Source organism: Aplidium turbinatum, chromosome 2 (genome assembly GCF_918807975.1).
Source record: "Aplidium turbinatum chromosome 2, kaAplTurb1.1, whole genome shotgun sequence".
Lineage (NCBI taxonomy): Eukaryota > Metazoa > Chordata > Ascidiacea > Aplousobranchia > Polyclinidae > Aplidium > Aplidium turbinatum.
Genome location: NC_137473.1, coordinates 4,615,568 through 4,631,035, shown reverse-complemented (window position 1 = coordinate 4,631,035; position 15,468 = coordinate 4,615,568). Strand labels below are relative to the sequence as shown.

General features: G+C 36.7%; 1 protein-coding gene across 3 annotated transcripts in view; it reads left to right on the top strand.

Annotated features, from left to right (window-relative positions):
* Nucleotides 1–3,751: 3,751 nt before the first annotated feature.
* Nucleotides 3,752–15,468, top strand: part of LOC145787267 (DNA-directed RNA polymerase III subunit RPC7-like) — a 43,814-nt gene continuing 32,097 nt past the window's right edge. For 2 of the 3 annotated variants that reach the window (XR_014291379.1, XR_014291380.1), the window contains exons 1-6: nucleotides 3,752–3,877; nucleotides 6,257–6,386; nucleotides 7,524–7,632; nucleotides 8,080–8,141; nucleotides 8,783–8,859; nucleotides 9,370–10,756. Coding sequence is in view for 1 of the 3 variants with exons in the window: in XM_082598981.1 (XP_082455107.1) it covers nucleotides 3,752–3,877; nucleotides 6,257–6,386; nucleotides 7,524–7,632; nucleotides 8,080–8,141; nucleotides 8,783–8,859; nucleotides 9,370–9,528 (663 nt within the window). In the remaining 2 variants the exon portion in view is untranslated. Of the gene's footprint in view, nucleotides 3,878–6,256; nucleotides 6,387–7,523; nucleotides 7,633–8,079; nucleotides 8,142–8,782; nucleotides 8,860–9,369; nucleotides 11,533–15,468 lie in introns of those variants that run through there. The other variant, XM_082598981.1, reaches the window with a different exon arrangement.

Here is a 15,468-nt window from a genome sequence, read left to right as displayed (position 1 = left end):
CTATAAAAGTTAAAATCTCTATTTATTTTTAAATACGTAAGACATTTACCCCATTTTTAAACCATTCTGTATGCGTTTCCTTCGTCTGCCCCACCACGAGCTTGCCATCCCTGAAAAGGAAATTTAATTCTGAACACGATTCAAAAACAAAATTCCGAAAAATATTTCGGGAAAGTATTTTTATAGTCGTTTTTGTGATGCTTACTTTTCTTGCCATATCCCATATCGCAGTCTTAATAGATACGATTTTTTGTCTAACTTTTCGCAATTGCAGTTGCTTTATCTTTGACAAGTCGAGTTTTTTATTTAAATTTCTGTGTTCACTGTTCATTTGGCTATGGAAAAAATATAACATTTGCTTTGATGTGGTAAGGAGAAGTGATTTTATCAGCTTCCGAATGTTGCTGCTTTCATCGCATTGTTTACCGCGCAATTTTTTACGGATCATTTTTTTAGGCGGATCGCGCAAAATTATTCTGCCAGAATGACGGTGGTCATTTAATTATCATATCCTGCAAGATTAGAAAAATCAACTTTACTTTGGCGTCTTTATGATGTTACTCAAGTGTATAAATATTTAAATGGTTTATAGGATGTAATTGTATTGTTTCAAATGCATACAACACCTATGACACAAGAGGTCATAGCTTAAAATTGTATAAGCCACAAGTATAAGTAACTGATAAGTAAAGGGTATAAGTAACTGATATAGTGCCATCAAACTACTGTATATTCGCTTTTGTCTTACCAGTATGCTGTGTTGTATGTATAGCCTATGCCATTTTGTACTTGTGCATCACTTCTTGTATTCCTGTTTTATATTGTATCATACTGTTAAATTTCATGTGTGTATTGTTTTTTATGTTGTAATGTATATATACAATATATATTTGCGTTCAACCCCGACACTGTTCCATGTCAAATAAGTTATGACACCACACGGGTGTGGCAGACTTGATGACCAGTTCAGTCCTTCTGCCACTCCCATCATCATCAGCAAACATTAAAACAACCTAGTTCACATTGTAATCTTGTATTGTTTTGTCCACATGTGCTGTTGATGCAAATAAAAGAACTTCTTTTCTCACAAACAATGTCAAGGCTAAGAAGTGACTTTTTCACAGTACGTTTATTAAATGCCTGGAATAATTTACCCTAACTGTCATAAATGCACTTAGCCTAAATGCATTCAAGGCGAGGCCTGACAATCACTGGAGCAGTGATCCTGAAATTTGTCTTAGAATTATCTTATAACATAGGCTATTATATATATTAAGTGGATCCAACCTAATTTGTACCATGAACAATTTGTATCGTCAGTTCGTACCTTGAAAAGATTGAGAAAAAAAATTAAAAAAAGCCGAAGTCACTGATCGCAGTTTTCGCAAACATTTTAAAATTTTCTGCAATCAGACAAAAACTCTTAGGATCATTATTAGTTCATTACCAGAAAGTTTAAAATGTTTGCGGAAACTCCGATCAACTCTAACCCTTTTAAAATGTTTGCGGAAACTGCGATCAGCGACTTCGGCAAACTCTTAGGATCATCACCGGAAATTTTAAAATGTTTGCGAAAACTGAGAAAAAACGGAAACTGCGATCAGCGATGTTCTATTTTTTCTCTCGATCTTTTCAGTTTGTTTGTTTGCTGATACCGATACTCCGATACCCTAACCATAGGCGCCAACTTTTATTTTTGCACGGGGTGGCGGATAGCACAATATGGCAACCTAAAAACTTTCAAACTGCATGTTTTTGTTTGATTTTTACTAAGCGTGTTTCGTAGATGCAATTGTCTTTTCACACCTGATTTGTAGCTCGATAATTTACAAAGCAACTTTAAAACAAAGCACAGGAGGCATGTCGTGAATTTTATTGTTACGTTGCTGCTCTGACACTTAACATTTGGCAAAAGTATTTTTGAATACCACTTGTGAATACCACTATCCCTATGTTTTTTGATACCTTGTTTTCCTTTCTTCCAATTACCATACCCGGTTTCTGTCCAAACTTTTACAGAGTTCTGAATTAATGGAGTTAACGACGCCACATTTATTTTGTTGTGCGAAATTGCCCGTTTGCAAATCGGACAGAATGCTCTATCTTTGCATCTATCGTATTCTAGCCACGGGAATTCGCTCTCCTACGATTTTTGATAGCTTCTCCCTTCAACAGCGATTATCGTGCTCGGTTCTTCCACCTCCCTGATCGTGCTAACGCCTTTTGGCAGGGGTACACTTTCGTTTCGTTCAGGCGTTTGGTCACTTTCATGCTGGCTGAATCCAGACTAGACGCAACAAAAAATGACTCAATGGAAGGCTGCAATTTTGAACGCTTTTTCGGTGGCATCTTTAAGCTGAATAAAACTGGAATGTCAGCGAAAAACTTTTACTGGACGACTTTTCGTAATTTTTTTTATGATGTAACAAGCAACTCCTATGTCAGACTAATAAATTCCCGCCTCACAGTTTGTCACGCAATATTACTGCATGAAGTACTGTAGATAACAAAGTAGAAATTAAAGCATGAAGTAGATGACAGTACACTCCAATTGAAATCGGAAAATAATTCAAAGTGCAAAATCTTGAGTAATTGAAAAAGGTTGCTTTTATTATTGGGAATTGGCAAGGGGTGTAGCTTTCCTTGAATAGAATCATGTAAACGTGTAAATTTGCAGGACGTTAAAACTGCTACTTTACTAAGTGCACTTTTTAAATAAAACTCAAAAAGTTTCGAAAGTTGCATTTTTTTAATGAAATTTGAAAATAGATATTCATTTAGGGGGTGGAGCTATCAATCATCGAGATAATTTTATTTCCAAGTATTTTATAGCTGTCATAATTTATAGCGATATTACGAGCAGTTTAAAAATTTTCAAAAAAGATATTTGAAGGAGGCAATGGAAAGATCGTATTTTATTGATTAATAAATCCCATTGTAAACCTAACAAATGTAACAATGACTTATGACAAGTAACAAATAAAAGGGTTGCAACAACAAGGAAAAGTCACGTGTTGTGTAATCTTCACGTAGCTTGCTTGATGTTACGCGAGTATCATGCTTGTGACAAAAACAATCATTTTCTTCGCAATCCTGTATTGGTTCACCTCTTGCTTTACGTTGACTTGCAGCGAAAACCAATGATCAAAAAAAGATTTAAACATCCGTTCAAATTACATTTATTTTCAGTAAGTAATGTAACCTAAACGAGGTGGCTGCCACCCCGCCACAGCGGTTACCGGGTGGCGTGGCCACCCCGTAAGTCGGCGCCAGTGACCCTAACCTTGCGAAAACGGCGATCAGCAGCTTCGGCTGTTTTAATTTTTCTCTCGATCTTTTCAAGGTACGAACTGATGGTACGAATTGTTTGTGGTACGAATTAGGTTGCACCCGTATTAAGTTACAGCACTACTGTGCTAATGTGCTATGCACTTTTTATACATACATGAGTAATTAATGACTGTGTTTTTTTAAACACGTTGTGCTCCCATAATTATCTCTTATGACAGTTTTGTTTACATTATTAGATATTATTACTTGTTATAAGTTATGAAAGTGTAGCTGTTAACCTAATTCGACAACAACTGCATTATGTAGGCTATGTCAGAAAGATGAAAAATTCCCTTTGATGCTTGCAGCAACTAATATAAGCTATTATTATTATTAAAAATGCTTTGGTTTTTTTGTAGGCTTTACAACGTAAAGTGTCTGCACGTACGTAAACATAAAACTTCTGCTTGTCACAAACATAATGTCCAAAGGTGGCCGCGGCAGGGGTCGTGGACGAGGTAATGTTTCCTTCAATATGGAAGCCATTGGATTTGGAAGGGGAGATCAGTTGCCTTCCGCAATACTGCAACCCCCACCAAAATATCCAGTAAGACATTTTTGATTCATGTTGTTTCAAGTATTGTTTCGGTAGTGAGTTTAATGCACAAGATTCGTCAATGTATGTATATTATACGATGTAACATCTCTTGTTCCCTGTATTGGGTTGGCCCCCAATGAATATCTACTTTGTCTAATGGCTTTTCTCCAAGCTACCCCGTCCTAAAGGTCAACCAAAACAAAATCTTCCAGTCACAGATCTTCTTTAATGTTGTCGAGCAAACTCTTTTTGCTTCGTCGGGCCACGTGACTTTTCTATGCGTTAGTACGTGTTCGTACCAATGCATATCTCCATATCTTGACCTCTTCAAACTGATGGATACCAACTACCAAGCCAATGATTGTCACAATTGCTTTAGGTGATTAATGAAGAGCTTTACCATTCTAATTTTTATCACTTGTAGTACCGTATACAATTTCAGTGAGTGACTTCAAGATTTCAAATTTTTTCAAGTGGAAATCCTAAAAGTTGTTTAATAATTGTTAGTAGTACCGGTACTTTTGGTCACTTAGTGCAAAACTTTGTTTGCTTTTGTCACTTGCAACTGTCAATCAACAAAACGCAAAATAAAACATGATCATTATATTAAGAAAATGAAGTATCTTCTGACAGGTGTCAAACCAACTGACTCGTGTAAAAATAAGTTCCTTTGCATGGACATTATATTACATCAAATTCAGTTACTACTCACTAAAAACCTTAAGAGCCTGTTTCACCCTTATTAGAATCATCAGAAGGAACTTATTTAAATACATTCCATGTGCGGAATGGCCCGTTTCGGTGAGTCCGATTCGGTGAGTCCGATCCCTTAACAGGGGATTTTTTAAATTTTTTTTTTAAATTATTGGTTACCGTAGCCTAATTATCATTGCCGTTTTAGGGTTAGGAGTTAGGGGTTAGAGGTTAGGAACTCACCGAATCGGACTCACCAAATCGGACTCACCGAATAGTAGCAGACCCTTCCATGTGAATACGTACCTCCTGATGATCCTAATAAGGTGAAACAGGCTGGTAAGGTTATTAGTAAGTACTAAGTAGTAACTGAATTTGATGTAATTCGCTTTGCATTATTGTTTAATAGTATTTATTGTTTAATTATTAATTTATATAAATTATTTGAGATTTTGTCAGTTCTAAGAAACGATTCAAAAATTTTGCTGCTGTCTGATTTGTTGGGTCTAATTCTCTAACATTTGTTACTTTGGTGTAACTGTAATGTATACCGGTCCTTCAAAATACTTGGCATATATAGGTTAGATGTGTTGTATTAATTGTCAGCATTCTCATTCTTTGGTACCAATATCATATTCATGATAAATGTCATGGTGTAATTTTTCTTCAGCTTTTAGTTCAACAAAGTAATAATAATATGGTTTAACTATCAAAATCGTAATCAGATATTAAAACTAATTTGCATGACCTACATATTTTACAATTACATTACGTAATTGAAAGAATGAAAGATGTAGCCATACAGTATGCACAATTGCACATGCTGCTAAACCCCAGCTGTGGCAAAGTTTAATATGTCATTTGTTAATACATGTACCAAAATTTCTCACCACTTTCCTAAATCACATCATGAGAAGTATGAGGAACAAAAGGCTACTTGACCACATAAAAATAAACCTATTGACTATAACGAAGCTACAACCAATTGCAAAAACAATAAAATCAAAAGTTCTAAAACTGTTCGGCTGAACTAAAAGATCAAAATGCAGAATCAGCAAAATCTGCATCAAATGTAAAGGAAACGGAAAATGAAAACAAGGCAGACCACCAAGATGATGGCATGACAACATTCAGGCATGGACCAAACTCCATTTGTCGATACTGGGCGAGTTAATTTAAAACCGTGACTTTTGGAAAAAGATAACCCATGTTGATGTGCAATCTGCTTCAAGTGGAGATGGCGACTGAATACAATAGTCATTTTATCATTTGCTTTCTCCTGACCAGTGGTTGAAACCACGGGTCTGCTACTATTCGGCTAGTTCGTTTCGGCTCGTTCGATTCGGCTAGTCCGATTCGGCTGCAGTCTTTTTCGGCTGGTTTGTTAGATTTACGGAAGGATTTTGTTGGATTACAGAAGGATTATGGTTGGATTTTCAAAAATTTGGCGAATAGGGAACTAGCCGAGAAAGACTGTACCCGAATAGGGAACTAGCTGAATTGGACTAGCCGAATCGGACCAGCCGAATCGGACTAACCGAAACGGGCCATTCCGGAAACCACACTGGGCTGTGCATTTGATTTATTTTTGTACTAATCATTTTACAGTAGCCAGATTGTGGCTTTATAATATTTTGTCTGTTACCACTTTAAATTCCTTTTAGTTCAGTTCATAGACTGTGTATTTTTGTTCAGCCACTTCGGAAGCAACCGATTCCTCTTCTTGCTGGAGATGAGATGAATTATTTGCTCGCATTGAAAAAAGAATATTTGCAAACCATGCAAAGCAGCTCTTATTACATTACTGCAGAACAAGAAAAGAATGGTGGGAAAATTATCTTTACCATACTTGTTGATTTATTATGAATTTACTTACAAGTAAAATTTGCTCAAATTGATGCCAAACACATCAATTTTAGTTGAATCAGCTTTATCTTTTCTTCTTGAGCTTAAACTTGTGTTTGAAATTGTTCTGTGGTATTGATTCTTTTTTCTCGAATTCCAGTGCTTAATTTTCAACAAGTCTCACAAAATTGCTTGAGTTTGGAATTTAACATTACTACCGTAGTTGAAGCCACGCTTTTATACAAGAAAAATGTTTTACTTACACTGTATGTATAATAGCTTTTAACTACAGACAGTGGCATACTGTTTCGGCTTTACAGCCTCATCAGTGCAGTGGCAAGTAGGTGTGACAGTAACACTGGATATGACTACGGAGCTATAACCCCGCGTGGCGATTTTCCAATTTGTATATACAGTAATAGCTTTTATGTTGAAAGAATACTGAAAAGTTTGGGTGTTCACTGTTCATAGGACAATTAACGCTTCTAGCCTATTTGCAGCGTTCATCTAATAAAGGTGAAATCAAAAACAATGACAAACAGGTTGATTTATTGCTTCACTGACGTTTCGCACACTGACAATGCGCATTCTCAGAGCGAATAACTTCCAAAATACAATTTACAAAGTTATATGCTGAAGTGTGATTGAAGGCAAGAATCACGAGGCATTGATAATAATCAAATCTTTCAACCGCTTTTGATTAAATTGTCACGTGTTGCGCTTCTCGTATTTTTGCTTTGTTTGTACCACCGTCTCGCGTTGTGCTTCTGTCCATCCTGCGTATTTTACTTGGGTATTTGTCCTCTAAACAATTAATTTTACCTCTCAAATACTTGACCCATTGTGCTGCGTATTTTTCGATTTTCATTTTATGTGAGCAAGTTAACAGTTACTGAAATGTTTAGATTTGACCATATTTTGGCTGTGATACTGTAGTATATTATTCTTTAATATTTCGTTTGTAGGCTTGAAAAGGGCTGTATGACTAGCCGAAAACGTTAGCTTTTTGTATCTATAATGTTAAATGTAGTGTTGTTGCTTGATTATGTCTGCTTGTAACCACACTGACAGTAAGAATGTACAATTTTTTCTTATTCGTTTTATATTTTTCATGCAGATGTAGAAAGATATTCAGACAAGTATAGAGCTACTCGAAATATGGACAATACGATTGAATGGAAACCAGATTGGAGGCGGTTGCCGAAAGAATTGAAAATTGCTGTTCGGTATACTTTTGTTTGTGTAAAACGAAATGACTTTTTCAAATGCAAGAGTAGTTTGTATGATGTTAAAGTATTTCTTAAATAGTAAGTTAGTCATTTTTACATTGATTTAACCTCTGCAGACATTGAATTAATGTGAACGACTTATTTATTGTTTGAGATTAAAATAATACTTTTTACTGGGCACGAAAAATAACCTGACATGTTTTGTTGAAAGCTTCAATGATGCGTTTGCGGTTATACTTATGCTTGAGTTCATCTGCAGAATGTTTTTTGACCATTTGTAACTAAATAAATCTATGGCATTGTTTTATTTGAATAGCCTACTTTGCACTTCCATTTTCCAAGACATCCCACTGTGGATGAACCAGCTTTGAATGGATTGTCAGGCTTACCAGACATTCAGCAAGTGTTAAGTTGCTTTTATGACGAATAGATTGCAATTTGCAGTAAAAAGAAACGAGTGAACCAGATGATGACGCCAAATGTATCGTCAGCCAAAACCAAGCAAGGTAAAGATCGTCTTTGCAATTCATTTTAAGAATTTGTTTCAACTTGAATAATTAAGAAATGTAATAAAATTGAAAATAAAGGAATTTGCAAATGTTTATGCCAGCAAGTATAGTTAGTTACAAAACAAGCGAAATTGAATCATATATACATTAGATAAATTGCAGCTGTATATTTCGTGATTATTCCACGGTTCAAGAATATAAGTGGGATAAATGATACTGTTTATGAATTTGATTGTTGAAATGTACAACTTAGACATTGAAAATACTGTGTACCTCCCCCAGACCCAGGGTGTTATAAATTGGGTGGGTGAAGTTACTGAAGAAAAGGCGGCCAAAAGAAAGAAGCTGTTCAGTGTTCACCCTACTTTTATAAGAGCAGATTGCGTTGTGCAGACAATAAGGGCTTATATCTCCGTGGCCATACCCAGTGTACCTACTGCACTGAGGAGGCCGAAACGGTGTGCACTGTCTGCGGTTGATCAATAACTAAATGTTGTAATGGATTCTGAAACTTTTTTCCTATTAAACAGCTTTAATCAATTTTAAACTTGTTTACAATTCAGCTGACAATAGATTGAATGACGTAGGTGTGCAACTCTACCTATCATGTTTAAATCTATTATTACTTTCTCTGAAAGGTAACGTCGACGTTGGAAAAGTTCTGGATGCTTTGGAGCAAAAGGATAATGAGACGAACGAGAAGACAAGCGATCAAGTGAGTTGCGTGTTTGTAATTGATTACACAGGAGCTATAACATATTTCATCATCAAACCAGTTTTGTACGGACCGATGTTATTATTTATCAGAGCTTGTAGTTGTGTAACTTATATACTTGAACAACAGGTGTCATGAGTCTGACAAGCCAAATATAAATATCAGTCTGCTTTCATCGCTGATAATTTCCACCAAAAACGTGTTCAAAGGGCCTTCTAATTATTTCCTCTTCACACAAACCTTTCACTGGCTATGCTATACCATACCAATGTCTCTGCTGCTTTCAAATATACCTGGATATGCTTGTAACATTAGGTGAACCAAAATGTAATGCAGTTGACACATAATACGTCTTCACAGAAGTTTATCACTTCTAAAATATTAACTGCCCGTTTTTGTGGTTAAACTCATCGAATAAATGTCTTAGTGATCGAAATTGTACTTTTTGTTTGTTTATCTCTTTAATATTACGATTGTTTGTTTTTATTATTGCTCATTGAATCCATGAAGGAAGAGGAAGATTCGGATGCTGATGAGGTGGAAGGGCTGGTTGAAGATGAGGAGGATGAAGAAGATAACGATTACGCAACTTCCTATTTCGACAACGGCGAGTCCTACTTGGATGAAGAGGATGACACTCTGGATGATAAGGAGGGTGGGACATACTGAAGAGAGAGAAATATCCCTTGTGGTTGATATGAGAAGATTTTGAATTATTTTGAGTCTGAAAGCTGGTAGATGGAGTTGAGTTAACTTGAATGGAAGAACATGGTGACGGATGAAGAGTTGTGAAAACTACAAAGATGGTTGTTTTGATTGCAGCAATACATCTATCGCCATTGTGACGAAACAGAGAGGAAAGCATTACATTATTTTTCAATTTCTGGTACAATTAAACAATTTCATGTGGAAAATGTTAAAGTTTACTGTGATTGCGTAGCAACTTTAAAACATGACAATGTTTCTCGGCATTCAAGAGTTGCAAGAATTGGCAGCGATAGACAATTGTTTCGCCCATAGGGCTTGGCTCGTCAGTATCGCACCACTGATTAATACCACAGAGCTCTCGACCGCTGCTTCTGCACAAAATGTGATAAGTTGAAATTTCCGCGATAGATTTTGCATCAGACTTCTACGGCTCTACGTGTTTGTGATAAAACAAAATCAATATTCGACCAGTGACCACTAAACCCAAGCAGTGTACAAGCCACGAAGGAGACTGGTTAGCTGAAACAAGATAATGCCTATTGTTCGACAGATGCAATAAAGATTATAAATTTGGAGTTTAATTTTTCGTGCTTGCTTTTCCCACAGATATTGTTAAGCAACAGTGCAGTCCTGAATGAATTCATCTTTGCGACCACTTTGTGCCGGAGCATTTTGGTTTCTTTCTGCACTTGCGTCGAGTGTTGTGATTGTTCCGCTATCTTCAAGTCATTCCCGTTTCATTTTGCTGTGTTTTTAACCGGAAAAGTTTTGAAACTTGCAGACAGAAGAAACCTGCATACGAAGCACTGGGCTCATGAGTGACTTGCGCTTAAGTGGATGCTCAGCGGATGACTTTAAATTCTCATAAGTGGATGCTCAGGGTTATGACTTTAAATTCTCATATTTTGTATGGCCAGAAACATCATCAGAAGATCGTATTTTCTGCAAACTTTGTTGGGATGCATTTCTTGCCCATTCCTTTGGCTGGTTTTGGTAAAAAATTAACTCACTGAGGTTGTTTACTCCATTGAAAATTCATTTGTAAAAAAATGGAGATTCTGTTGTCAGCCGTCCCATGCCTCCATAAAAGCCGCAAGTGTATTTCATTCGAATAAATTCGGAGTTCTCCAACATAAACTGCAATGACTGCAATCCACCACTACCGGCTTTTCAGCGCAACTGAATAGCGGTAAGTTGAACAAGTTATACTTAGAATAAACTATAACTAATGTAGTACCGTAAAACTTACAGATATTCGACGTATATCTTCCGTTTATATAGCATAGAATTTGAAACAGATTCTTCCAGCATGCCATGCTCTTACAGACTGCATCTATTAATAATTGTAACCCACTGTACTATCCTTCGTGACTCCGTCCACCAATGAAAGCAGAGTTTGTACACCAAACAAATGTTGCCTGTTGTATGTTGTTTCAACGTTTGGTCGGTGAGGTATAGATGGCTGCTGAGTAATTAGCCGAATCTCTTTTTGTGTTACCCTGTCAGTCACGCATTTGACTTTAGCCATAGGAAAAACTGCAAATAACTTGGCTCAACTGCAATCGTTGTTTTGAAGCGTTACCGTATATAGAGTAGTCCAGTCTGTGTCATGTACAGGGTGACCCAAATAGATTCGTACCCATGTTTTATTCGATTTTTTCACATTTGGAACACATCTTGGGAAAGCCATAAATTGACTAAAAATTGACAGAAAAAGCTAAAACTATGGTCAATGGTCTTCCATAAACTGAATAATGTGTGGTTGTAATTTGAAATAAATAGCTTTTCAATCAAAGTCACAAGTGAAATTTTCATGGGTACGAATCTTTTTGGGTCATCCTGTAGCTACGGCTGTGCAATATCATACAATTATAGAAATGAGTTTGAAAACGATCTTATGAGGAGCAGTTGGTGGTTTGAATGATGCGAGAGGGCGAAACTTACTTGTCGATTTGAAGCTGATATTTTTTCACCTATTTATGTTAATTCCTGAGTCGTATGAAAACTTTTTACTCAAGTTGGTAGGTTAAGTGCAATACTGTGTTATTTGACATCACGTTAGTAGGTCACAGCAAGGCTACAACAAAACGGGTGTGGTTAGGCTACTTGAAATTAAATTCAGGAGAGCCTGAAACAGCACCATTGGCAAACGAGTTGTAAGGAATTCCTTCCAGGGTGTCACGTGAAGGCGTGTTAAAAATCTGTGCAAGGGCGCCACCATGCGAATATAAAATTCGTCTTAGCTCAGCATGCGATTCCAAAGCGACTAATGTCTACACAGTTTGAGTTTTGCAAACGTTTTTCTCAGATGCAATGCAGAGTTCGAATTATAACCGAGAATGGCGATTTCTACACACTGGGTGGAATTCCACAAAAAGGATTTCTAGGCGAGCAATAAATAAATGCAGTGAAAAGCTCAGCATGCGATCGCTTGTCAAGGGTCAAGCCTGTTACTACGAGCTGAGGGAATTGCGTTCAATCCTTTAAAAAAAACTGCCTTTAACAGGTCAGGGGCTGTTCATAAAATATGTCCTCATAAAATTGAAAAAAATGATGTTGGATCAATGTGGAAGAGGGTTGGTGTTCGGTATTACCTGCTACGACCTTATCGAACGCCTGCGTTTAAAACATTTTTACTACTTGACTTTGGGCATAATCTACTTTCACAAATGGTTAGAACAATAATTTTTTGCTTTTGGACTTTGGATGCGGCTAAAACTCACCTCTTTAGCGGATTGTTCCTTGTTACGTTGATGCAATGTTCTAAAATATGATTCGATCAAGTTAGTTGTTCTGCAAGAAGTGGTACGCTTGGCAGTAGGCCTACAGAAACGTCCAAATGGTGCGAGATCGTTAACAGGTTGGGAAACGGGAACCCCTGGCATAGGAAGCACAAGTTTGAAACTGCTCATATGGCGTAATAGCACTGATTCAGCTTCCGATCTAGCTCTTAGTTCTATGTTGCTGCTTTAGAGTAAGGTCTTTAGAGCTTTAATTACAAGAGCCAATGTAAAGCAATGGGTTTGACTGCGCCATGTTGGTGACCATCCCTGAGTTAAGTTCAAATATTTCAAATTTTTGTAGGCTACGCTACCGGTGGCTACCAATGGAAAATGAAAGGGCATTTGAGTTATTTTAACTAAGTTTATTGTTGGTACATTTTTATTTCATTGAGTTGGCAGGGTAGCCTACTCTCAAATGTGAAAAACTAGGCCTACAGTAGGCTACTCGTTTTTCCAAATAATATGCTATAAGGAAGTTGCCCGACTCACTTTCTCTCAGAGTCATTGCTTAGGACACCTTTCACCTGTCTATATTCTTAGTACGTTACCGTAGCCTATAGCTTTTCTTCGTGAAACTCTAACGTCCCCTAAAAAAAGTTTTTTTAGATCTACATCTTTCCCTGTCTTACTTTGTTATAGGTTATGTCAGTGGTTCCCAACCGGGGGGGAGTTCCCCACTAGGGGAGAGTTTTGCAATTTTCAGGGGGAATTTGGTTTTAGGATTGTAAAGCTTTTTAAGCCTAGTAAGTTGGCCTAGACCAGAGCTAAGCGGAGGAGCCCTTAACTCCGACCCTTAATCTTAGCCCATCCTTAATCGGAACCCTTAATCCCAATTACTTAAGCAACTGTGCACTGACATGGATGCAAACCATCACGTAGGCCTACTTCTTTTTCATGCAAATACTCGATGGCTTTCAAGAGGAAACGTAACCAAGCGAGTGTTTGAGCTCAGAGACAAGCTTAAATTATTTTTTGACCTTTAAATAAAATTGGATTTTGTTTTATTGCTAAATGATGACAGATGAATTAGATTCCTTGATTATTTGGTTGATATGTTTGGTTCATTGAATAAACTAAACTTAAAAATGCAAGGGAAAAAACCATATAGGTAGCCTACAATACATATTCAATCGCTATCTCCGTTTGAAGCAGATTGCCCATTAACATGGGTTATCTGTATTCATGCGCCATTGACATATCGATACCATGTGAATTTACAAACTGTAGTGTTTCCTTGCTGGCTCAAGGCAGGTTGGAAGAGAGTGATTGATTTATGTCACTGTCCTTAGGAGATTATCTTAAGGTACTAGAAGGCTCCGCTGTCCTAATCGCGGGGGACTACGTTTTGTCTGGCCCCTACCCTTCGACTAGACTGGCTTTGGTGGCCCTTCCAGGAGCAGATGCCAGTACCGCTCAGCATTTAAAGATGCTTTGGAGGCTTTCACTTGCAAGCTTGACGATTGAAAGAGAAAAGTTAGAATGAACAATGGAACATGTCACCATATTTAAAGAACTATCATCGGTGCTGGTTGTTGACGGCAAAGAACAAGTTCTTCAGAGTTGGAAAAAGAATTGATTTTGCAACATCTCACAGCATTAGAACTGGAATTCATTCAATATTTTCCTGAAATTTATGACGATGAGCTTGATTTATTATGAAATTCATTCACACTGCTGATGGAAAAACTTCCTGATAAATTGCAGAATGAATTTTTAGAACTCAAAACGGATTTTTGCACAAGAGACTTATTCAGAGAAAAAAAATCAATCACTGGATTTTGGCCATTAACGTTTAATTCCTATCCCAAAGTGGCAGAGAAAGCTATTCGAAGTATCCTTCCGTTTGCTTCCACTTATCTATGCAAATCAGGTTTTTCAACTCTTGCAGATGAAAAGAAAGCAGAGAAACAGATTAGACGTGGAGAATGATATTCGTTGTGCTCTTTCCAATACTCTTCCACCACATTCATGAGTTGTCGAAACAAAAAAATCACAAGCTTCACACAGACTGTTAAATGCGTTGACTCTTATATTTTGAATGTCGTTGGCTCCAGCTCGTGTCCGATCGAATTTGGTTTTGGATGGTGATGTCATATGTAGCTTTAGAGACTCAGTCTATGATGGGAAGGACGTGGGAAAAATAACACATTGTATGAATGGTGGGAGACGTGGTAGTTTTAGCTTTCTTTTCTAGGGTTTCGTTTTTCATGGGCTTTTTGTATCCAGTTTTTTTAGAAAATTTTCGTGTCTTCCCTAGTTCTTTTTTCTCCAGAGTGATCCGTCACTAGCAAGTTGTTCCCATAAATCCAGATCAATGTTTGCATGGTTGAGGGAGACTTTCAGCTAGTCTTTGTATCTCATTTTTGTTTTTTATCTTTGAATGAATTACTTTTCAGCAACGTTCTTCATTAGTTAAATTATTTTAGTATGAAAAGAAATATTACAGTCTAAAAAGCTTAATTACTAGTAAAAGTTTAGTTTATCTTACAAGACTTATATGAAAATATTAATGTAAACGAGTTTTTAAAAACTAAGTTTATAGGGGGGAAATTTAGATTTGAATATTAACTAAAAGGGTCCACCGGATAAAAAAAGGTTGGGGACCACTGGGTTATGTAGTATTATTCAAAAAAAAAGACTTGGTATATATTGATGCTGCAGCATGAAACCTTTACCCCAATCCTCCATTGCTTCAGAGGATTTGCAATTTTTTATTTAAAAAGAAAAATAACAAAATATAAGAATCGTTTTACTCATTGCCTCGGTTAGTAGTTTTTTGTTCCATGTTCGCATTAGTTATCACACAAAATTAAAAACAAAAAATTGAGTAGCTTCTGTTAACATAAGCTTACTGTACATGGTTAGTGACTACATAGGCTTACTGTACGTTTTGTTTTCGAAAATTTTACGATTTTTGACGCTGTTAAAGCATTTGGTTTAACTCTTTTGTCACAAACTGGTTAACCTGGATCTCATTTCACTGGGTTGTGCCGTCAGCTATCGTTGTAGGCTATAAAACACTTTCTTTGCTTACACAACTTGCAATAAATAATGAGTATGCTATTCATCAAAAGCTTTCGACGCAGTAAGTTCAAAATTTATCATCTTTTGCACTACT